Below are 26,692 nucleotides of genomic sequence, written 5' to 3'. Positions count from 1 at the left end.
TAATTTGTACGATGAAATACTTTCACTTGTTTCTAAACTCCTAATTCAGACCTCTGGATAGTTAATGGTTTCAGTTATTCATAAAAAAATCTATCTTGAGAAAGAAGACAAATAATGAACTAGTGCAGCAGGAATTAGCATTAACCACCGAAGGGAAAAATAGAAGGAAGCCTACTTATATGCATTAAGAAAAGGAAAGTTCAAAGTTATCCTTGAACCAGTGCCCAATAATTGATTTATAGTTAAATACAGGACCTTTTTAACTTTAAACCATTGCAATTGCATTACCAAACAGTAGGCATATTGCTTTATATTGATTTGTCTTTGTGTGTTTTTGATTTTCAACATAGCTTTAAACATTTTGCAGTCTTATCGCTAAAATTTTTCAGTTGTCTATTTACAGTGATATCTAGTACTGGGGCATCATGCCGCAGACATGTAGCATCATGTCCCAACCAGTCACATTATCCTGACACCAGGCTAATCAGTCCTAACACTAACCTCTTAATGCTGAGTACCTAGCAAGGCAGCTGTTAGTACCATGTTTTAAAATAAGTCTTTGGTATTATCTGGCCTGGGTTTGAACCCATGCGCTCCTGCAGCTGAGGTGGATGCTATAACCACTAGGCCACTGGAGCAGTCTAATGTAAACCACATTAGGGTAAATGTAAATATATCCAATATATTGTTGCATTAAAAGTAGACTTTTCAAAATTCATAAATATACAATTAGTCCCATTACTGAGTAAATAATTATTTGAGAACTTGCAAACAATTTTTGTTATCCATGTCCTAGTATAAGTTTCAGAATAAAATTAACTGTTCATTTCAGTGTTTCATTGTACTATGCATATACATGTTGCAGTGGACATATAGTGATTATGGCATTATCATTACACAGTATACTCTTATAAATGTTTTACTTTTCATATCAATACCAGTTTGTCAGCACTTATTCAGCTTTGCTGTTTTCACCGACTTTCACATGAAATATTTCAAATGTGTAATTCATCCTAAAACTTGTAACACACTGTGACTGCAATCAGCAACTTATTATAACACAGTGCTTGCAATCAGTAACGTGCTGTAACATGGTGTCAGCTGCAAAATCAGTAACTTATTATAACAGTGTTTGTAATCAGTAACTTATTATAACAGTGTTTGCAATCAGTAACATGCTGTTAACATGGTGTCAGCTGCAAAATCAATAACTTATTATAACAGTGTTTGCAATCAGCAACCTGTTACATAACAGTGTTTGCAGTTACCATAGCAACATGTTATAATATAGTGTTTGCAATCAGTAACTTGTTATAACACCATGTTTGCCGTTAGCAACATGCAAATATTTTATGTCACTAATACGCCTAATAAATACAGACAGAATTCAGATTTTTTTGTCTTTCACAGCCAACATATCAAAGGGATCCCCAGCCAATCAGAGACAGTCAAGGTCCCATCAAGTATCCCTGCATCATCTAGAAATCAGTTTGAGCCATCAGTCACAGGGGCTTCATCTGTTACTACTGTAGGGAGTGGTGCAAGTAGCATTAGTAGTTCAAACCACCAGTTTCTCTTGCCTGGGTATGTATCACATTCAAAACAAAGATAAAAACATCGGCTGCAAATGTTCAGACTGTATTAAAGAGATCAGTTTACACCATTTCCTTGGCATTGTCATTGACACAGAGCCATTATCTTCATAGTATCTACATATAATTTCCCTTTTTTGTTTTAAATCCCTAGTGTTAATATAAAGTGTGCACTAAATTGTTTTAGTAAATTATGTTTCTTTGAGAGGACATACCTGATCACGTTAACAGTGTGGCAGGGTTTTATAGTAATGTGATTGTGAAAATATCCTCAGAGATACATAATTAGCTAAAGGTCCTTTATATTCACCATATGCGATGTCAGTACATGGGGAGTGAGAAGTTAATGTCATTTTCTTGCCTAGCCAGCAGGTTTGACAGGTCCTTGTTGTGCCCTACAAACACTTTTGTGTGGGTTTAAGTCTCAGGCTTGGCCTATGTGGGTATGTAAGAAAGGTTACCATTAGCTTTCCATGGGTAGATGGTTTTTGGCAGGTTATTCTCAAGTTCTTCCTCCTTCAATTATACAGTTGAAAATGGCATTAAGGACACAACAATAACAACAAAAACATGCTATGATGCCTAAATGTGCTGTTGATTGTAACAGATGCTGACATTTTTTCCTCAAATAGCCAGAAAAGAAAGTTTTTCCAGTTAAGAGATTAAGGCATTCAAATGGACAGTGTTGCTCCCTTTACAGCAGTTCCTGAAAACACGCTTCTTTCCATCGTGAGATTCTGTTTTCTAAGTCAGGGCACTTATTAACATGGTGAATTTTGACAAAAGTCCATCTTAGAGTTAGACGGACTCTAGATGGATTCATCTTTGACTTCTCCAATTTTCCATGTCCGCCTTGGTATTAACCAGATTTTTAACATTTTAGGTAGATTCCGCCTGGAGTCTGCTTAAGTTCCAGGTGGAATCCGCCTAATTATTTCATACAGGTTGTGTGTGTTTGATTTAAAAAAATGTTTCGGAGACGATATTAAAAAATGGGTCCATATAGAGGAAATTCAGGTCAGGAGAAGAGCAAAATTCTGTTTTAAAATGGAAAACAAGATGAAAACTTGTTTGAGGACAGTTAAATCCAATTGAAGTTAAACAAAAATACAACAACAACAACAAATTTTAAAAAGAAATGTAACAAGGAAAGATGCGGAAAGAAGTTATAAATTGTGCCCAAAATAAACAATACACAGCTATCAAAACAGGAAATATAAATGCTGCTTAAAATCATTCAATTTGTACAAGAAACAATAAATTTTGTTATATCTTATTGATATTTTTATTGAAATGTCAGTGATATTACAATCACAAAATATCACTATACTTTCAGCCATTTAACTTTACAGACACACAAAAGCCAAGTCCTAATTCTGCCTTATTTAACTGATGTAAATGACTAAGTTCTTCCTTCCACCTAGATGTTGGTTAGAAAATAAACTAAGTCCAGATTCCTCCTTTCATATAATAGATGCCAGTGACTAAGTTCCTAATTCCACCTAGATGGTGGGTGGAAAATCAACCAAGTCCAAAATTATGCCCAAAGATGTATTATATAGCAGAAATTTTGACAAAAGTCCATCTTAGAGTTAGACGGACTCTAGATGGATTCATCTTTTGACTTCTCCAATTTTCCATGTCTGCCTTTGTATTAACCAAATTTTTAACATTTTAGGCAGATTCCGCCTGGAGTATTTCGTACGGGAGCTCACCCGACATATGACCAAGGCCGCTAGATTTTAAGTTGGTAGGGCTTTTGTGCTTGTTAACTTTTCTTTTATTAACCTCCTTTTTTATTCAAAAGACATGATTAATGTGATAATACAAAGGAGGTCATCTTTTAATTCAGTGCAACAATACAACAAATACTTGTGAAGTCAGTTATCAAAACAATGTCGGCACTTAATTAGGTTCTCAGAGAAATGCTCGCGGACAGAGCTCTTACGATAGATTGACACATTTTACGTTTAATTACAAGAGGACACATTTCATTTATGACGATGACACTTGAAAGGAACTGAAAGATAGAACTACAACACAAATTTCAATTGATAAAAAATAATTTAATTTGTATTTATTTATTAATGTAGTGCCTCCACTCGATGTAAGTGACATTTTCATTGAACAAAATTTCCTTGCATATCGTTAAATGTGGTGTACTAGGAATGTCGTTTGGAAAGAAAATGTAAAAAATTGTATGAACTATTTTTAAATTTTATATTTCATAGTGTTGATTAAAATTTCCAGGTCCTATTTACCATTTTCGATGATAAAACAAGAGATAATCGGAGTTTCTGTTACCAATTTTGATCACGATTTTCTTCAAGCTCAACAAATAGGGATCTATTTTTGGGGGTAATTTTGGGTTTAAAAAATGGGATCCATGCCTGACACCGCTTTATAAGCAGGTTCGCGAGTTATCAGGGTGCGAGTTATCGAGGGAGAGGTGTGTGTGTGTATATATATATATATATATATATATATATATATATATATATATATATATATATATATATTCGAGTTTTAGTATATCATATTTTTTATTTAGCCAATCAATGGTATGTCACTAGTAGATTACAAAAAGTCATATATAAGGAAGTATTTCAGGTGTGTTGATATTGATTCATTCGAAATGCTCAGATGTTATTAACACGAATGATAATCAGAAAACAGATTATTTGGAAAGTTGTTTTCTCATATTCAGCTGATTAGGTGTGGATGACTAAGTGTGGATAACTAGGTGTGGATAACTGGGTGTGGGCTAACTAGATGTAGCTAGAAGATTTAGAAATTATCATATTAGGTGATTTTAACATTGACTACATGAAAACTCCACCATTAACATGGATAAGTAGCTTTGAAACTTACAACTTTACTTAATTAATTAACACCCCAACTAGAGTAACCCATAAAAGTGCTACTATCATTGATCATGTCTATACTAATAAACCTGAAAACATAAGTGAAATTAAGGTGCCAGTTTATGCACTGAGTGACCACTACCCAGTCTATATAACTAGACATGTTCCAAAATCATCTAAAAATGGCCAACACACTGAAATACAATACAGGGACTTCAAACAGTTTGATGAGGAAATGTTCTTAAATGATTTAGTTTGCAAACCCTTCCAATCAGTCTGCACTATAGCTGATGTCAACACTGCCTTGGACAAATGGTATCAGATGTTCAATGCAGCCTTAGACAAGCATGCCCCAATTAAAACAAAAAGGGTTAAACACCAAATTACACCCAAGTGGATTACCCTTGAGATCAATGAGGCTAGGCACCTGAGAGATAATTTCCACAAGAAAAAAGACATGAAAAGCTATAGAAAGTGGAGAAATAAAACTAAGCACCTGATAGATAAGGCAAAAGAGAACTACTGTAAATAGGCTATTAAAGAAATTAAGAGTACCAAAACATTGTGGAAACATCTAAAAGAGCTGAATCCACCCAAGAACAGTTGTCTTCCCCCTAGACTTAAGCAAAATGATGATATAGCAACATCTGTACAAGACATTGTGGAAATGTTCAACAATTTCTTAATAAGCATCTCCAGTAACAGTATTCAGAACCAGACTAACACCACAATTGAACTTGATGCTCTTCTATTATTTATAAGAGCTAAAATTCCTGATGATAATTATTTTTCAATAGCTAATGTTAGTGAAGCTGATGTTTTTGATATGCTAATTAAGGTTAACATTAATAAATCCTCTGGATTGGATGGTATTAGTCCACAAATTTTTAAAATTGCTGCACCAGTAATAACAAAGTCACTAACGCATATCATAAATTTAAGTATAATGAGTGGTAATTTTCCAGAAACACTGAAATGTGCAAAGGTTACACCTATCTTTAAGAAAGGAGAAAAGGAAGATCCAGGAAATTACAGACCAATATCAATTCTACCTGTATTGTCAAAACTATTTGAAAAGCATGTAGCCATTCAGGTCTATAAATTTTTCGAAACATACTCTCTATTTCATAAAGCGCTATCAGGATTTAGAAAGTATCACTCGTGCCAAACAGAACTTACCAAATTAAGTGATCTTTGGCTGAAGGAAATGGAAAATGGACATATGACTGGGATTGTTTTCCTTGACTTCAAGAAAGCCTTTGATCTTGTTGATCATGAAATTCTGCTGCTAAAGTTGAACTGTTACAGGTTTGGCAATCTTTCTTTAAACTGGTTTAGATCAACCTAAACCAAAGGTCTCAACAAGTAAGCATTGGCAATATTAGCTCTCAAACTCGCACTATTCATTCAGAGTCCCTCAAGGCTCAGTTTTGGGCCCTCTCCTCTTCCTTATCTATATCAATGATCTACCATTAAATAATGAATCCACAAACACAGATTTGTTTGCAGATGATGCAACCTTGCATACATCTAGTTCTCAAACTGAAGTTATCCAAATGAGATTAATCTCAGACCTTATTAGAGTCCAAAACTGGGCACAACAAAATAGGATGGTAATTAATGAAGGTAAAACAAAATGTATGATTTTTGGGACATCACAAAAGCTACACAAGTCAGGGAACCCAAAACTATCTCTTGCAATAAATAATCATCCATTAGAAAATGTCAAACATGAAAGGCTTGTAGGTGTGTCTGTAGATAATAATTTATTATGGAATGACCATATTGATAAGCTTTGTAAAACATTGTCATCCAAAATTGCCCTTCTCAGCAGAATCAAGAAATATTTACCTATGGAAACTCGCAATCTATACTACAAGTCATATATTCTTCCAACAATGGATTATTGTTCTAATGTATGGGAAAACTGTGCTAAATCTGAGCTTGACAGGATTTATAAACTTCAGAAATGAGCAGCACTTATAATTTTAGATGCATCTGTTGATCATCCTTCAAAAGCATTATTTACAGAACTCAAATGGTTCACAATATACGACAGGAAAGATTTTCACAAAGCAGTTCTTTTATATAAATGTCTACATGGAACTGCACCAGAGTATCTTCAGGACTTATTCAGGCCTTTTTCAACACATCACCAGTTGAGATCAATATCACATGGAAACCTTCTAATACCAAAACCAAGAACAGAGCAATTTAAAAAGAGTTTTCAATACTCTGGTACAGTTCTGTGGAATAAGCTTCCACTACATGTAAAATCTGCTGAAAATATTAGAGTATTTAAGAAAAGATATCATGAGCATGTATGTGTTTCTAATAGATAATGGAATTTAGTATTTTAATACTAAACATGTTAAAATGAACACTAATTATTGCTATCTCATATAATGTGCATTGTTATACTCTCCTTAACAGGGCCTCAAGGGAGAATAGTCCTTGACTAATGAGTCACCCTCTATAAATAAAGCATTATTATTATTATTATTAGTAAGGAGAAATGAAAGATTGCCAGGAGAAGTGCCAGCATGTGTGTGCGTGGATAGACTCTAGATGGATTCATCTTTGACTTCTCCAATTTTCCATGTCTGCCTTTGTATTAACCAGATTTTTAACATTTTAGGCAGATTCCGCCTGGAGTCTGCTTAAGTTCCAGGTGGAATCCGCCTAATTATTTTGTATGGGTTGTGTGTGTTTGATTTTCAACATATATTAGCTTTAAACATTTTGCAGTCATATCGCTATGATTTCTGTAGTCTATCAGTTTATAGTGATATCTAAGTACTGGGGCATCATGCTGCAGATATGTATAAATTATTATAACAGTGTTTAATGCAGTCAGTAACGTGCTGTTAACATGGAGTCAACTGCAAAATCAGTAACTTGTTATAACAGTGTTTGTAATCAGTAACGCGCTGTTAACATGGTGTCAGCTGCAAAAACAGTAACTTGTTATAACAGTGTTTGTAATCAGTAACTTATTATAACAGTGTTTGCAATCAGTAACATGCTGTTAACATGGTGTCAGCAGGCAAAATCAGTAACTTAATATAACAGTGTTAATTTAGGCTAAGCACAATGTACTTCTCATAGTATAACTTGTCAAGTACAGGTGTTTGTCTAGATAATAAATGGTACATAAACTGTGGACTCGAAGATAAAGAAAAGCTATACAGTTTTATTAAGATGGAGTGGCATACCAGCATTGATCTTCTCAAATATCATAGTAAATTGTGTTAAATAATGCATTGTGTTCATCATGAACTAATAGTTATTTCTAGAACAGAAGTTAAAACACTATCACCTTCATATCTACCTGCCTCAATATTAAGTTTATAGCTGGAATATCTAAATTTAGAAAAGTCCAGAGGAATGTAAAGAGTTAATTCTCTGCATATATGTTTCTCAACATTCCGTAGTGACTTATTCTTTGTAATATATTTTGTGGACCGATTTGACCTTCATGCCAACTTTGATACATACAATCCTGAAAAAGTTAATGCATGACAAGTAATTAATCATGCTTGACTTTTATATTTGATAAAAGTTCAAATAATGTTCTAGAATTCCTAAACTGTGGCTTTTTTTATTTAATTATGTGTCTTATGATTTTTTTTGTTTGGGTATGCATCACATTCAAAAACATTGGCTACAAATGTTCAGACTGTATTAAAGAGATCAGTGTAGTAACACAGTTTCCTGGGTATTGTCATTGACACAGAGCCATTATCTTGGTAGTATCTACAAATAATTTTCCTTTTTTGTTTTAAATCCCTAGTGTTAATATAAAGTGTGCACTAAATTGTTTTTAGTAAATTATGTTTTTTGAGAGGACATATCTGATCACATTAACAGTGTGGCAAGGTTTTATAGTAATGTGATTGTGAAAATATCCTCAGAGATACATAATTAGCTAAAGGTCCTTTATATTCACCATATGCAATGTCAGTACATGGGGAGTGAGAAGTTAATGTCATTTTCTTGCCTAGCCAGCAGGTTTGACAGGTCCTTGTTGTGCCCTACAAACCCTTTGGTGTGGGTTTAAGTCTCAGGCTTGGCCTATGTGGGTATGTAATAAAGCTTACCATTAGCTTTCCGTGAGTAGGTGGTTTTCATCTGGTTATTCTCAAGTTCTTCCTCCACCAATTATACAGTTGAGAAATGGCATTAAGGACACAATAACAACAACAAAAACCTGCTTTGATGCCTAAATGTGCTGTTGATTGTAATAGATGCTGACATTTTTTCCTCAAATAACCAGAGAAAAAAGTTTGCCAGTTAAGATATTATGGCATTAAAATGGACAGTGTTGCGCTCTTTACAGCATTCTTGAAAACACGCTTCTTTCCATTGTGAGATTCTGTTTTGGAAGTCAGGGCACTTATGGGATGGCCTATTGTCCATCATCTATCTGTCATCCATTCATCACCACAAGTTGTTGCCACTGGAGCAGTAGTGATAACTTGTACTATGATGGTTTATAACTGTTAGGAAAATGAATCCACCATTAGCTGCAAACTGACCACAAACACAGATTTTCTTTAATAGAAAACAGCTTTTTCATTCTAAATTTTAGAAATGGACAGGAAGGTAAAGATTTCAATGTATTTGTTATACATTTTGCACATTTTTGATATACAAGTACTGTAAAATTATTTCATGTTTTGAGTAATAAGTTGGTTGTTTTAGAGAAGAAGTAAGTGGTGTTTGGATTTGTGGATTGACAAGCTTTTTTATGACATTCATGATCTCAAAAAGGAGAAACTTCATGGTCTCAGGCAATCAGAAATGAATGGTCACTAGCAATCAAATATTCATGGTCTATAGCAGTCAAAAGATATCCTATTTAATGTATGTTGTTGTGTGGGCATGTGTGTGGAACAATTGGACAATGCTAAGTTTAAAATTCATGTTCAGGAGTGGTAAAAAATTCTTGGTCAGAGCAGGAAAAAATTCTTCCAATTAGCGAGGCAGAAATTACAACTTAAGGATTTTTAAACCTTATTTTCCTACAAGTGCATTTTTCATGCAGAATTTATGTCATTCAACTTTACAACTTGATGAGCTTCTCTTCTTCTTTATTTACACAACTCCAAGGTTAGAAACATCAAGAGTCATGTTCATTTTAATACCGAGTTTGTTTTTTCTTTTTCTTACAAATACCTGCTTTTAAGTCAAGTGTATCATGATATCGTCAATATTTCTTTGTCTATTAGCCTAACTGATGTCAGTAATGAACAGTAACCTAAGTTTTTGCAGTATATCCCATACAGTAGAAAAGAGGCAAGTTAATCATTTGAGACCTTGTGTCAAAGGTCAGCTTTATTTTAAATGAACGTTATAAATATTGTTTACTAACCAAAATTTGAGTTCTAATTTTGCATATCATCACAAGACATTGCATATATATTGACTGTAGCAATAAATGGCTTCCAAACTAGTTTGTTCTACTTTATGGACCTAACCTTGCATTGTAAAAATGTTGCTTCTGAAGATATATTGAGGTCAAATGATGTTGGCTTCCGAACGTGAAAGGTCAATATCAGTGATCTGAAAAAATTTAAATGAGTTTTAGCATATTTGATTTTTATGAAAAATGTATCTTTTCAGGTCTGACATCCAGCCATGTTTAATATCTGAAGAGCAGCCTCTTTCATGTATAAATGAACAACCTGCTGAAGAATTAACTCATGCCCAGCAGATGTAAGAGTAATTTATATGCCCTATCAGATGGGAATATATCCAAATGATACTCTCTGTCATGCATTCATTTAATTGCATATGCTGCTCAAGGAAACATTCATTTTTGTCTATAAATGTAAACATAAGACAAGAACTCTAGTATTCTAGTAATTAGGATTACAAGATTTAAGCACTCATACTACCATTTTCCTTCAGCGTTTTAAGACAAAGAAAATATTTACATTCATTTCCATAATGTTTACATTTTTTACCGTGATTGTTTTTAATACTCTTTGTTCATGTCCATGCAGAGTTTGTTTATGTCACCAAAATTTAAGAATCAATTTTTTTTAAATGATTGAATAGGTTCTGCATTTATATTGCATTAAAATTTAAGTCTTCTCTGGCTGTGTATTCATTGTAGCATAGATGTTGTAAAAAGGGGTCAGAATAATTTCTTGCATCCTTGTGGCAACTATTTGTACTTTGTTGCAGACTTTTAGCAAGAAACAAATGGTGTACCTCAAAAGCATTACCTACAGGATCTAATAAAGGAATGGTAGTTACCTTTCAGAAAGGGGCACTTAATTTATCTCATGATCAAATGGCCATCTTATTTTATCATAAGTTCTTGTTTTTGTTATTATTATTGTATTATTTTTATTGTTGTTGTTGTTCTTATTGTAAGCTTAGGAAATCTGCAAAGGTAGTAATAGAGACTTACAAAATGTAGAGAAATCCTATGCTTTATATGTAGTTTGTCGAATACAATGACAATTTACATCTGAGAAGATAATCCATTTAATCATATCTAATCAACTGCATGTCAGAATGTTCTCTTTTTAGTGCACATCCAATTGAGAATAGTTTTGTTCCAATAAACAAAGATCCTTATGTATCATCACATGGAGTTAATCAGCATTGGTCTGCTACAGAATGAATAGAGTAACCATTGGGCACAGCTTTATTGCTTCTTATGACCATAAAATGTTGAATCGAACATACATGTGACGGTTTACATTGTTGAGAAATGTAAAGAACAGTTTGAGAGTGCAAAAGGGCAGATCATTAGAAAATGGCCTGGTATAATGTAAAAAATGGCCTAAAGCAGGAAACAACATCCTGGTGAAATCATAGAAAAGCATGCTGCCCAGTCCTAAAATGCCTGGGGATTTTTGTTGTTGAGTTTAATTATAGTGGCGTTCGCACAATTGTGCATGTGCCACTCTTTTCTGACTGCACCGCAGCCTGCTAGTTGTTCCTGGGGAAGGGGATGGTGCCACCTCCCCCAGGCTTTTATGGATTCAAGGAACCCTGATAGTTTGGCCTCAATCTGTGGGTCCATAAAGTTCCCTACAGTTGAATGGTTGGCTGTCATTAGTGGGAAGGAGAGCTCGGGAACGGTCCTGCTTGCTTTACATCGCTGGTTTCTTGTTGCATTTGCCTTTTTTTTTTCTTTTTTTTTTGAGATTTATTTTTTTTTTGGAGATTTTTTTTTTTTTTTTTTCTTCTTCAAAATGTTCTAAAGGGGGGGGATGTTCTATGCTGTGTATAGAGGTTCTTAGTAGATATCATGTATGAAGAGAGATTTTCAAGGTTATTATGGTATTACTAGTCGAGGTGTTTAGGGTGTGTTTCCTACGTTATGTTATTTATAAGTTTTTAGATATTACCTCTTTAAGTTATTTATTAATTGATGTTTTTAGAGATTGAATGTTATTTATACTTTATTTAGCAAGAGACCGGAGTCCTAGCTGATTACATGGTTTGTTAAGGACATCTAGGACAGGAATCCTAGCTGATTACTCGGTTCGTTAAGGACATCTAGGACATCCGATTTTGCGGTTTCCTTAGTTTTTTATAGGTGCTTCGTAAGTGAATTATTTAATAATACTTTTATAAAATTGAATGATATGTTATGGTTTTTTATGTGGTGGCTTCTACATTTATTTAGCTAGTTACTGGGTCTTTTGGTTTTGTGGGGATAGTAATTATATTTTGTCCCTAAGTCCTGCTGAGTCTATGAATTGATTTATATTTTTATATGCTGATTGTTTATTTTTATTACAGTACATAAGTAACTCTGGGTATGTGTGTGGTAATCCAATCTCTTTTTGGTTTTTGATAAATATTTTCCGAGCGGGTTGATATTTTGGGCATATATTGAATACGTGGTGTAGATCTTCGGTGGTGTTGCAGTTAAAGCAGTTAATGGTTGCTGGTTTGGGTCCTATAAACCTTCCAAAACTGCTTGCTAGTTTAGTTTTTCCAGTTATTATCCTGTTTATGGTTTTCTGTTCTAAATAGGTACCCTTAGGTAGCTGTATGTTCCTATCTACGTGTTTTTGGGTTTCATGGTGATTTTTCCCTTTTGTGGAGGAGTTCCAAAAATCTTAACTGGGGAAAAGATTACTCTGTTAAGATAAAAATGTGCTGCTCATGGCACACTGTTGTGCACTTTTATTGTGCATAATAAAAGTGCACTGATATATTTGTCACTACAATTGCAAAAGCATTCTAGTGGTTTATTTGGGGTCTTTTATAATCGGTAAGTCACCTTTCCATCTCACTGCAGTTATATGAATTACAATAATTGCTTTGTACAGTCTACTAAATTGTTGTTTGCTTTATTATTTCTTATTATTTCTGCAATTATTTCAGTACTTTTATAATGCAGGGAAACCCTGTCAGAGATCCTCTCTAGACTCGAATCCAGAGTTGTAACAAGTCGCAAGAATATTGTGAATGTTCACAGAGACAATGTTCTGGATGGCGGGTTCCGTGCATTTGGACGAAAAAGTTTCGACGCTTGGTGTGAGCTTCATGTCAGATTTTCTGGTGAGGCTGTTATTGATGCTGGTGGCCCTCAACGTGAATTCATGTGCCTTGCCCTAAAAGCCATTAAGGAACTACCAATATTTAGTGGTCCTGACAATGCAAAAATACTTGTCTATGATCAGAAGTGTAAGTCTCATCTTACATTCGTCATATGTTGTGACCAAACACCGTCTGTTTATGTACTTTGGTTCTGTTTGCAATATTGATGATTATTTGTTTAGCTATAGATATTTAGAAACATGTAAATTTTAATTTGTTTATGAAACAGTGAAGTTAAAGATGAGCAATTTACCCCCAGTAAGAGAAAACAAAACCAATATATACCTCTTGTTCAAAACCATTGTTGTGATTTTTAGGGCTTTCCTCTCATTTTTAGTCCTTGCACTTTTGAAACATATCATAACTCAGCAGCAGTCAAATGATGTAGTTAATAAAAATATTACAGAACAATAATATGCACAGAACAGTTATGCATGCAAATAAAATACATAGACCTAAATAATTTATATTCCATACAACATATAATAAAACATTTAGGTTCCTATAATTCATATATTTTAGACATTTTCAACCTTTATTTTAGGGGTTTTTGCCAACTTTGTGTTCAAATTCTATGTAACTGACACATTTAAATATTTGAAAATCAAATATAAATTGTCTACACAATACAGTGTGCTTTCATGCTTTGTTTTGTAATACATGAATAGCATGGAGGACAGATAGAAGCGGAAGAAGAGTCTATCAGTTTGTGTTTGATCAGTGGTACATATGTTAATACTTTTCTTTGCAAAATATTCAATTTTGGTTAGATTTATCGTATATTTTGTTCAGAAAGTCAAATAATTGTTATTTTGCAAAAGTAGTCACATACCACAGGTATTTGTTTTGTAACTCAATGCAACAGTATATTTGGTCCCTGACAATCACCAAGGCAGTTTAAAATCTGTAGGCAGTACAAGTCAGTAAATGATGATTTGCCCACTGAGTTCATATGATATGATTTCTTTTTAGTTGCAAATTTTTCATTTTTAACTCACCCGGCTATAAGGCTAGGTGAGCTTATAGTACTGTATACCAAGTAAATAATGTGATGGAAAATAATGCACAACGAGCATGTGAAACAAATTCACATTTTTTTATACTTACATTTATTTTCTGTACTTTCTGTCCTTACATTTTTTTAATGCACATTTTTCGTACATTAATTTGTTATTTGCATTATTTTGATGACACACTGTATATTTCATTTGCTGTATATGGTCCAGCACCAGTTAAGCATAATTTCTCATGTCAAAATTATTTAATTTTCAGCATCTGAAAAAATTGACCAATAATCACCCAAAGTCACAGAAAATAACCTTTTATCAAGCCCCTCCAAGCTGGTGCAAAAGCAGATGATTTGCTATAAAATAAACAGTATTAAAGCATTCAAGTGATTTCTTGGGCACAAATATCCTAAATTTGACCAATCATGACAGACAACATTCTAGCATAAACACCTTTTTGTTTTTACAAAAATGATGCTGGTCTGCTTTAAAAAATGTGTATCATTAGTAAATATTTAACAAATTCCAGGTTTGACTGAATGTACATACTACAAAGCAGGACAAATGCTAGCCTACTTCATTGTACACAGAGGTCCATGCCCAAACTTTATGAGTCCCACACTTTACACTGCATTAGCTGAGGGGATTGCATCCATACAGCCAACTCCAGATGAGATTCTTGATGATGATCTACGTGAGCAAGTGGAAGCGGTATGCAACTTCAGTAATAATCTCTTGTAGAATTGTCAGTTTATTGATAATGTAGAGCCGACAACATTTTACTGAAAACAAATGAATGAATCATATAATCATAACACTAGCCATCATCATTTTGACTTTCATGACTTACCAATATTCAGGAAATGCTTTAGACTCTTTTTAAATGTAGAATCTGAGACTTTGTAGAAAATAACAGTCTTCTGTGTCATCATTTAGAGGAGTTATGGCCCCTGATTGCTTATCATCATAACATTAGAGACTGTACCTTAAGATTCCCAGGGATTGTTAGATTTCAGCCAAACTGGCATGCAAAATTAGGTTGACAAGACCATACAATAGTTTGATCTCCATAGTTACAAATATCATTTTCAGGAGTTATGTGCCTTCTGATTGCCTGCTTCCTCTGGATTATGGTGTTTGCTGTATGACTTTACCAAGGGTTGCTGGGTTTCAACCAAATTTTGAAACGAGACTTATATTGATGAGACCTTGAATTAGTTTGGCATCCAATATTGCACATTAGCATTTAAAAGAGTTGTGGCCCCTGGTTGATTATCCTCGTGTGTCTCTGAAGCAGCTATATTAGAAAATACTAGAATATAAATATTTTAAGGCAAAAACTGATAGAGCAGTATCTGATTCGAAATGAAACTTAATTTCAGATAGCTGATGCCTCCAATGAAAAGGATTTCAAGGCTGCAGTTTTTAAAGCTGTGGAACTAATCAACCTGGCTGGATGTGCAAGTCTGACATTGCAGTTTACTCCAGAGAGGAAGACCACATTAGTGAAATCCTTGACAAAATTTGTGGTATGTGACAGAATACTTGGACCATTTGAACAGTAAGTACTTCACTGTGAAACTAATAAATTACAATATTCTGTGTGAAACTATCACTTAGCAACTAGAGGTACTAAATTATGTGAAATTCTCCTTAACCCTTTACCTCATACAACCGTCTTTGGATGCCTCTACAAAAGTTGCATCGAAGCGACTTTTGACGCTTCTACAAAAGTCCCACAGAAGTGCCTTTTGACGTCTGCTGTAAACATCAGCCATTTTAAGCCGGTTTTCGTAGCGCCACCTTCGGGGAAAACCCCTTATTAGATACTACATTCATTTCTGTGAATGACAATTACGTCAGATCACGTGGTCACTGTTTATGTACTGGTCGATATCTGCTATTTAAAGTAACTGGGTCGTAATCTCCACTCTCCAATATGGCGGTCGCGGATTTCATTCAGTACTTACGAAGTTTTCATGATTAGAATCACAACTATGAAAGATTCAATGACCTAGGTAAAGGCTCTGATATTGATATAGGCTGCAATTAGTTTTTATAAATTATCAAATTTAGATGACTTGGTGATGTAGACACAGATGAAAAACTTGTAAATTTCGAGTATGAGAAATGGCAGCTCTACGGTTGGTCACACGGCCTCACTGACATGACGGTGAACGAATTCTCTCCAGATTTTAAAGCACATAACAAATTCTTCCGTGATAAATAATTACACAGCTATAACAATCGGACTTTACTCTTAAATTGTTCCACATGTTAAAATTGCTGTTAAACGTAACATACACTACATTGCTTAATAGTTCACAGGCAAGCTATGTGTATGCGGTCGACTAGGTAACCTGTGTTCTATGTATAGCGAGCTGCACTTTGTCACTATGCTCAGTGAGGTAAAGGGTTAAATAAAGTGGTTATTGACACAAATACTGTCATCAGATTCTTGAGAAAAACTGGTTTGTGAACATGATTCCACTGGCAGTCTGTTAAGCTTGCAAAGAAGGCATCATGATTTCTCATATCTGTAAATTCAGACTTGATGCATTCGAAAATTGTGATTGAAGAGCTGCTACAGGCATCTTCATTTTTAAGGTCCTTGCCAGGCACTAAATAGTTTACTAAATAATGGTCAGCACCAATATTAGGTTAGTATATTTCTGCTTTTTTGTCTTTCTACATAGTGGCAGAAATAATTTAATTTTAGGTAGGCTGGCCTCTGACTTAGGAGATGCATATCTAGGGATGGAATTTGAGAGAATGAGAACATTTCTCATCAATTATGCTGTTATTACTTGATCTTCTATAGGAGATAAATCTCTGTGGTTTGTAATATGGTTTGTAATGTGGCCATCTTAACACTTGTGTGACTATATGCATGCATGCAATCCATCTACAGAGAGAATGACTTAGCAGACAACCTCCACACATTGGCCACCTAATCACAAAGGACATTATGCTTAGGAATTTATGTCTGTACAATATACATGTCAGCCACTTTGGAGCAGCATGAATCCCATTATATGGCACATTTGTATTCTCCGCTTCTAATTGTTGTACAAATTCATTGCCATGGTTTTTGTTATATATGCCACACCTTGACAGTGTTTAGGCCTTTGCATTGCAGTGGGACATCCATGTTTCATACAAACATTTCCTGCATTTTCTTATGTGTTTTAGATTTGAGAATGGGCTTCAGACCATGGAACTTGTGGATGAAATTAAGAAAAACAAGCAGCAGTGGAGAGAGGTTTTCGTTTTTTCCGCAAAGCATCTCCATGCTTTGCAGATGGACAGCCTGTTTGCTGTGAAGTGGTCAGCTGAAGGAAGTAACAGAAGACGCACAGAGGAGAGGATATTAGTGTATTGGAGAGATTTCCTACAAGATTTGGAAGGTACACTTGTAACATGTATAGAAAATATTGATTTATTTACAGATGTCACTGAGTATTACTTTATGGAAAATATTGTGGAAATCTAACATGCTTTATGTGGAGGTACATTACCTAGAAAACACAATTCAGCTGCAGTAAAATCAGGCTTGATAGGACAGTGTTTCTAAAACCTGTTCTTTATTTCAGACCAGATTCTAAATGCAACAGTGCAATTGCTATTTAGTGTTGCAACCTCTTTTGACAGATTGTATTCCTCAATTAGCCACTGTGTATTGAAAAAATATACAAGTTTGATTTCATCTTCACTACTCAAGCATTGTCAGTCTACTTTGGTCCTCCTCACCCATTAGCAGTTTTAGCTCCTTGATAGTGTACTGATGTGGAAAAGTTCTCTTGTTAAGATAAGATTTCCTGTCCATAGCAAGCAAAGTCAGTTAACCATTAAGAGAACTTGTTGTGTGGCCTGTTTCTTCTTAAATAAGGCAATTTCCATGATGTCCACAGGCAATGACTCTAAATTAAAAGTCACATAAAATGTTTAAAGTGGAGCAACTTGTATATGACATGTTTTGTATGGAGGCTGTAAGGATTATTTTTAACAATCTCCAAATTTAATTGGAACAAGCTGTCAGATTGGATCAGCTTCTTTTAACTGCATTCAATCAAATAGCGGGGCAGTAGAGATCATTTTAGCTAGCGAAATATGCCAAGTATTGGATAAGGATTGATGACCCTTGAATAGAGAAGATGGTTATACTGTTACAGTATCTGACTTATTACTAATCCCTGGGTGTGAAATGTTTGTGGACTGCAAAATTGTCTTTCAAAATTATACCAGCTACTTTTTCTATGTATTGTAAAACCATTTTCTTCTTATTTTAGAAGGTGAAGGAGGGATATCTCTGTCCCTTAAGGATCTTCTTGCTTTCACAACTGGAGCAGATGAGGTGCCTCTACTAGGATTCCTCTTTCCACCTAAGCTGTCATTCATACACCCAGAGGACTTAATGGATGAAGCACAACTCTGTTCTGCAGGTTTTCCGTATGCAAACACCAGCAGTATGGAGCTAAAGATACCAGTATTGGATGATTACAACACATTCCGAAAAAATATGGCAACTGCCATTTCTAAGACAGCTACATTCACAAATCAATAAACAACCAAAAATAATTAAAAGTGGTCCAAGATTACAAGGCAACTACTCTAAATCACTTTATATTCATGGGTATCCAATTTATCAGCTTGGTTAATATATTCGTGGGAACATAATTTTGTGGATTTGTCATTTAAAAATAAATTTAAGAAAGACAAAGAAAATATCTTTAAAAGCTTATACCATCATTCTCTTCCCAACTTTCTTGTGCCAAATGCATGCACATAACGAGGGTTTTTTTGTGAACAATTAATCATGGAGAATTACAAGTCATACATTAATAAGTGACATGTGGCCCAATTGAATGCTCAGTTAATAAATGAGGGAAGTGGAGGTGTGCTATCAGATCAAGTCTCATTTGAGATGAGCATGTCTACATTTAAGCCGGTTAACACAGAGTGGATTATCTCCACACTTGACAAAGTATTAAAACCACTTTAGATGGATGTTGTTAAAATGAGCTTAGAAAAATGCAGAACTGAGGACTCTATTAAATGTTTGCTCAGCAGTTGTATGTGATAAGAAACCTGATTAGTAATAACAATATCTTTATATTCTCTTTTGTTTAATGAATAGTACTTGTTATCATTATAATAGAAATGTAATGAAAACAATTTTATTGATGCAGTTATTTTATATTTGAATCAAATGGCAATTGCTTCCACATGAATCCGTTCAGTATGGTACAGTGTCATATGGTGGATAATACTGTGATAGCCCTCAATAAAATGTGTGAATATGACTGTCGTCCCTGTGGATCTATGTTATTAGGTGTAATTTTATTCCATACAAGGGTCCTTACTGTGGATGTATGTTATTAGATGACATTTTATTCCACAGAAGGGTCCTCACTGTGGATATATGTTATTATATGTAATTTTATTCCCTTACTGTGGATGTATGTTATTAGATGTAATATTATTCCATCACTGTAAATGTATGTTATCAGATGTAATTTTATTCCCTACATGGGTCCTCAATGTGGATGTATGTTATTAGATGAAATTTTATTCCATACAAGGGTCCACACTGTGGATGTATGTTATTAGATGACATTTTATTCCACAGAAGGGTCCTCACTGTGGATATATGTTATTATATGTAATTTTATTCCCTTACTGTGGATGTATGTTATTAGATGTAATATTATTCCATCACTGTAAATGTATGTTATCAGATGTAATTTTATTCCCTACATGGGTCCTCAATGTGGATGTATGTTATTAGATGAAATTTTATTCCATACAAGGGTCCACACTGTGGATGTATGTTATTAGATGAAATTTTATTCCATACAAGGGTGTTTATGTAAGCCTATATATTCTTAGTAACTGAATAACAAAACTGTTATGGAGTGTCTCCGTTATTTAAAAATATAATTATAAAAATTGTGTAACTAAAAAAGATATTTTAGTATTAAAAGCAATTAAACCATTAGCTGTACAGTGGAACCCCGCTATAACGCGATGATCGGGGTCCATAAAATCGGATCACGTTAAAAGCGGGGTCGCGTTAATGCCGGGTTTTACAATATTTAACCTTTTTTTCCGAGAACATATACGTGTATACATGTACAATGATCAAACGTCGGCTTATCATCAGATGAATATTAACTGGAATGCATTAATTAAGATATATTCAAAATAATCGAAGGCTAATATATTTATAGGTTATTACTGTGCATTAAAAACATTTACTAATTTTTATTTGTTTGAACGATAATACAGATTGACCGATAATACCAGACTATCGCTATATCATGAAAAGTGTATCAACACCGTATGCTACCGTGCCGTCGTGGCATGCAGTTCATCCATAATGGATGTAATTTCATTGAAAATCGTACAGATTTAAAATATTCAATAATTTTGTAATAGTCTGAATTCGTCGTGTAAAATATAGGACGAACAAAATATTGAAACCATTTACTTGCCGTCTGATATCGTACGGTCATTGCATGCAGCTATTCCCGGGTCTACATACGGTGTCTGTACAAATTTCATACCGCTAAAATTTTATCATATGCGACAACTGCAAGAATAATTAACAATCAACGCATGATTTCAGCGTGCAAATAACTTTTATTTCAGATTTTGTGAACATCAAAAGAAACATGTGAAAACTGCTAAATTAATACTTCTTTTAAGTTGAGTAATGCCAATGATGTGTCGACGGATGCGTTATTATCTGCTACCATTCCCTTTATCATTTCACGGCGATAATTTTGTTTAAATACGGAAATTATGCCTTGGTCAAGTGGCTGGATTTCTGACGTAGTGTTTTTCGGGAGGTACGAAACTTTGATCTTGCCATCACTGCTGACAAGATTTTCCGCTGGGGGGTGGGCAGGGCAATTATCCAGCAGGAGGAGAGCTTTTTCCTCCAGCTTGAGTTTTCGTAAATGAGCTCGAACATCTGGAACGAATGTTTTGTGAAACCAGTCGTCAAATATGGAGCTATTCATCCAAGCATTCTTGCTGTTAGTGTACTGAAATGGAAGTGCCTTCATATTTACATGATGAAAACATCTGGGAGCTTTCGATTTTCCAATCATCAGAGGTCTGACTTTGTGGCTGCCAGACTTGTTAACACAAAATAAGAGAGTCACTCTGTCCTTCCTCTTCTTGAAACCTTCTCGTTTGTGACTGTCAGTCTTGGTTGCAAGGGTGCGATCGGGTAACATTTTATAACATAAACCAGTCTCATCGCAGTTGTAAACTTGGTCGGCTGTGTAGCAACCGTCCTCTAGCAACTTTTTAAGCCCAATCGGATAGGAATTGGCAGCCTCTTTGTCAGCAGAGCGGATTTCCCCAGACACAAGAACTTGGCTGATAGCGTGCCTTTTCTTGAATCTGTCTAGCCAGCCATTACTCGCCTTAAATTTGGAATCATCTCCATTGATACGGCGATCAAATTTCTCTGCTTGGGCTTTCAGAATTGGGCCAGAAATTGGAACACCTTCTGAGCGAGCTTGTACAAACCATTGGTACAAAGCTGAATCTAGGACATTGTCATTAGCTAACTTAACCCTTTTACGCTGTAAACCAGTTTCCTCTTCAAGAATGTTGGGTAGACTACGGAGCTTTCCTTCATCTGTTTTCCACCCTCGCAAAGTGGACTCGCTGATTCCTAGATCTCTGGCAAGCTGAGTTTGTTGTTTGCCCTTCTTTAGTTGATCTAGGGCATACAGTTTCTCTTTAGCAGAAAACGACTTGCGTTTTTGAACTTGCTTTTCCATAACAGTAAAATATTTTTTATATAAGCAAACAACGTACACAGATAAAGCTCAATAACTAAGTAATGAAGGCCTGCAATGGTTATGAATCACTTTTTATATAAAACAAAATTAAGCTGAACGGATGTACAATTTCATACCCTTTTAATTTACAGATAATAAAGTGGATATTATTTACTTTCAACTGTTTGTTGTTTGATCACACCGCCAAGCACAGCATACATGTTGGCGGCTTTCGTCCTTTGATGTTTATTAAATTGTGCGACTCTTGTATCAACCACAACTTTGTCTGCTGCTTGGCTGTGATTGCAGTTAAATAAGAAGCCCATGTCGGCTATTGTTTGAGCAACGACTGTATACAGAATTCATGGAAGACAATCACAAAGACGATTTACTGGCTTTACTCATGGATCCGTAATAAGTAACACTTCCGATAATGTTTACTTCGGCTTAACAATTCAAAAACCTAATGAAACCAGTTTTCTCTTCTAGAGTAGAATACGGAGCTTCACCACAACCTGTTCAAATTGATAAATTTCAGAAGCCAAGCGTTGTACACACTATTTCTCGTACGTTATATATATCGTATTATTTTAGAATTCATACACGATCACTTCTCCAAAATCACTTAAAGAACCAGGATAAATTGTTAAGTTCCGATTGTTTATTATTAAAAGTCATACGCGAATTCTAACACCAAATTATAATAAACGTTTTACACACTATTTCTCGTACGTTAAACAAATATTTTCACGGTCCGATAAAAATACACGTAAATGAATTTCAAATTTCAGGAACCATGCCACGATCATATTATTTTAAAAGTCACAACTAATCTCATGCCCAAAATGAAGTTAATTTCTTGTTTTGTTTTTTTTTACTTTTCTCCAAATTTTTTTTCTCCATGTGTGAATGAATATACGAAATTTCGGGAGCCATGCTACGACCGCGTTATATCCGAATTCGCATTATGGCGGGGCGCGTTATAGCGGGGTTCCACTGTACTTGCATTTTAGTGAATATCACAGTGCAAAATAATTAAATCTTCAATTGTACCAGTTAAAATGCATGGAACAGTAAAATTCCAATGAAAATGTTTGTTCGGTAAACCTAAATATGTGCAATTAAGCTTTGCTTCAAGCCTTGGTACACAGTCATGAGGTCAAACAATGTCTATAAATCCTGACAGTTTGAAAACAATTGTTAATGAAAAGTTCAAAATAAGATATAATATGACAATTAACAGATGTATGTATTATAGTAAATTTGGTTGTGTTCACTGACAACAAATGCTGTTAATATTTACACATGAAGATATGCTCAGGACATAACTTTACTGTAAAAATATAAATGTATCATGACCCAACATTGTTGTAAATATGCTAAATCCTCACATAACAGTGCCTTCATGATCCATAAATTATGTTGGAAATTTCGAAGGATAAATAGCAACTTAACATTTTTCAAGATTATGTATACTTAAAAAAAAGTGTGTTTTGTGATTGAATGTTTTCTTGAACTCATTTGTTCTCATATTTCTCAGAGGTTTGCAAATTTCATTGGATTGCATCATTTTTTATTGAGTAAAAATTATTATTAATGGAAAGAATGTGTTTTATGATTTACCAAGGCATGAGGTTTAAAGTTCACACAATTTTTCAAGTGAATTAAATCTTTGTTAATAAATCTTCATTGTTCCTCATCAGTCATAAATGAATCATAGACATCAGTCATAAATTAATCATATTCATCTTTTTAAGAACTCTCAATACCATTGGTATTGAAAAAAATAATGCTATAGTATGGCATGTGGCAGGGAGGGACACTTTAAATATCAATTTGGTTCATATTTTGATTTGACTTTGTTGTCTTGCATAACCACAAAACCACAAATATGTATACTCCATGAATTGAAAGTGATTCAGTAAAGTCAAAAGTACAGTCTGTGATCAACTTCATGTATGGTCGTCAAGCCCAGTATTTGGAGTGTGATGTATATTTAATTTATACTGTGTGCTTGACCATTTTCTGTGATTAAGGGTAGAATTTTGGCCTACCTGACTTTTGTCGTTTTTTAAAAGGATATTTACTAACATTGAGTTCAAGGCCTACCTTGTTTACAAGTTGGATTTTTTCTAGAAGCAAACCTATTGATAATATTTTAGAATTTTCCATTAGTTGTTCAATAAATGCTATTGGGACATGGATCAATTTTGAATGTATATATTTATATATATATCTATGATCAGAGTTTATAGTTGCAATCAGTTATAATTTGAAAGGAATCATTAGGTTATTACATAAAATTTGATAAAATATAGAGAAATTAATAATTTACTTCTTAAGTAGTCTTAAAGAATGCTTACCCTGTTTGTTAAAGTAACTGGTTATGAAATCACATTTACTTTTAAAAATATAAAGGTGGTGGTTTATGCGTGGTAGATACTTTGTATTTTTTTGATGCCATGAAAGTTACATGGTGAGAAGACTGATGACATCCAGGTTTAAATGAGAAAATATTCCATTTTTAATGTCACAAATAACAGTATTCCTTTTTTGTGGACTTTAGTCCAGAATTGTTCTAAAGATATATGAACAGACTTAATGTCTTCAGGCAGCTAGTGTTTAACACTTTGGCTTGATTCATTATGATAAACAGCAAACCAGACAAATGAGCCAATCTTTAAAAGGAATGTATATGGCATAATGCCAGTATCAAAATTGCTGCATGTTTTATTTTTACAAACACCAAATCAAATACATGTATACTATACTGAATATCAATGGACATTTGCATAGTTCTTAACAATTTCAACATATCTATAATATTGAATGTAATTTTCTAGAGATTATGGTGTTGTTATGGGAATCAAAACATTTTGGTGCAAGTTAATAGCTCTAATGGAGTAATTTATGGAAGAGAAATAAAGAAGTCATGAAATAAGATACCCAGTATTGTTAGTCACAGAATATGAAAAGACTTGTAAAAGTATATACAAAGTCTTAATATATGGGTGCCTTGGTCAGCAGATTAGTCTATGGCTGTTGCTTTTACAAATAACTTGCACACCTCACCTCTATCCATGCAAGTTTAAGTGTTGGCTTGACCAACATGGGTTCATGAAAAAGCTTGCCAGTAGCTTCCTATAGATTGATGGTTCTTCCCATTGTCTTCTTCCATCAAATATACTGGCTTCCATGTATAGCCTATCATGTGCGAAAACTGCCACTAAACACCATAGAACCAAACCAACCTTAATAGACAACAAAGGTATACAAAGAAATGGGCAGATCTACTTAATTTGAATGCAAATCTTTCATGGTATAAAATGTATTGCCTTCCTTTTCTCAGCATTTAATGTAGAAATTAAGATAGTTTCATTATAGACCTTTGAATGGAATAGTTTCTATAAACAATTACCAGTGATAGTAAGTGCACACTGACTCACCTATTATTTAATTGTCTGATGTACTTAAGGTTGGACAAGTGCAACGATAATGCCGTCATATTTTACAATGCAGTATTTCCATTACAAATGTATTGTTTGCATTTATTAACAAAGAACAAGTTGCTCAGGCACTAAATTTTATTTTGCTCTTGGCAAAATTTTCTGTACTTAGTTGTAGATGGAAAGATGAACATATGAATATAGAAATTGTTCAAAAGATTTTAAAAAATGAAAACTAAATTGCATACCTAAGTTGCAAGCATGATAGCTTTAAGAGAAAATATTTTATTGTTTGATCACTGAGTAAATATTTGCCAACATATTACTGCAGTAGTGATGCAAATTGAGCACAAGTGTGTACTGGTAAAGAGGATATCTTGCTGACTTTGTACTGTTGTATTTTTTCTCATTTGGTCTTTTTCACCTTTCCTTTTTTCAAAATCTTAATACACAGCGAAATCATCATAAGTATGCAAGACCTTGTTTTATGATTACTTTTATTTTTGTATTGGCATCATGGGATTTTAGGTTAGCACAAATTCTATAATTCTGCCTTCAAATACTGCTGCTGCTAATCAGAGAAACTTGCAAAGTGACCTTTAAATAGCCACATAATAGAATTTAACCAAATTTGACAGAAGGCTTCTTACCTTGCCATTGAATCTTCAAATGTGGTAGCAATTCCTTCAGTCTGAAAACTGTTTACACAGCTTTATCTACTGAAAACCAGTTAACATAATCTGATAAACTTGCAAAGAAGGCATTCTGGCATAGATGCCTTTAGATATTTGACAAATTATGTTGATATGAATGAAGGTTTTTAAACTGGATAAACCTTGTCAACGGCATTTGAAGAAATTTCTACACAAGCATCTTACTAATACAGGTGTTATGGCCAGCTGCTCATGCATTTTCCTATTTCCATCTGACATTCAGGTGAGCAATCACAGGCACACTTGAGTCTCTTGTTCATAAACTGTAATGAAACTTTGCTATGGTCTTCACCTAAAGATGTGCATAACATCTTATCCATTTGCTTTTGAAAAGTTTAGAGAATAATTGTCTTTTGTCTTGCATCTGAATGCAGTGTATCATAATATACATAATCATGTGCTGTGAAATCATAGAACTGCCAGAAAGCCTGTTTTTCTTTGTGGCATCCTATTCCTGTTAGATGGACCTATGAATTTGCAGGGCAAATTGCAGTTGCATTCAAGGGTATCCAAATGCACTTAAATAACATAGGTCATCCACATGCACCTGTACATGTGAACATGTTAATGTTGTATGTCTCCCTTTAAATTTGATATGAAATTTAATTTTAGTTCAGCAGCCAGTCAGACCTCTTTTTCCTTATACATTCAGTTCTAGTGTAAACAAGAATGTTGTCTGCACACACATCATGCTCAA

The 26,692-nt window shown here is 34.2% G+C and overlaps 1 protein-coding gene across 1 annotated transcript in view; it reads left to right on the top strand.

The window, feature by feature from the left end:
- Positions 1 to 26,692, top strand: part of LOC149802293 (ubiquitin carboxyl-terminal hydrolase 15-like) — a 188,644-nt gene that overhangs the window by 44,399 nt on the left and 117,553 nt on the right. Inside the window, exons 8-14 of the mRNA XM_089956913.1 lie at positions 1,411 to 1,584; positions 10,082 to 10,174; positions 12,831 to 13,117; positions 14,567 to 14,748; positions 15,420 to 15,598; positions 17,230 to 17,444; positions 18,327 to 18,598. Coding sequence (XP_089813039.1) covers positions 1,411 to 1,584; positions 10,082 to 10,174; positions 12,831 to 13,117; positions 14,567 to 14,748; positions 15,420 to 15,598; positions 17,230 to 17,444; positions 18,327 to 18,598 — 1,402 coding nt within the window. The remainder of the gene's footprint in view (positions 1 to 1,410; positions 1,585 to 10,081; positions 10,175 to 12,830; positions 13,118 to 14,566; positions 14,749 to 15,419; positions 15,599 to 17,229; positions 17,445 to 18,326; positions 18,599 to 26,692) is intronic.

The sequence above is a fragment of the Sinohyriopsis cumingii genome, chromosome 4 (genome assembly GCF_028554795.1).
Source record: "Sinohyriopsis cumingii isolate HCF-2022 chromosome 4, ASM2855479v2, whole genome shotgun sequence".
Lineage (NCBI taxonomy): Eukaryota > Metazoa > Mollusca > Bivalvia > Unionida > Unionidae > Sinohyriopsis > Sinohyriopsis cumingii.
This window is presented reverse-complemented; position numbering and strand designations above follow the sequence as displayed.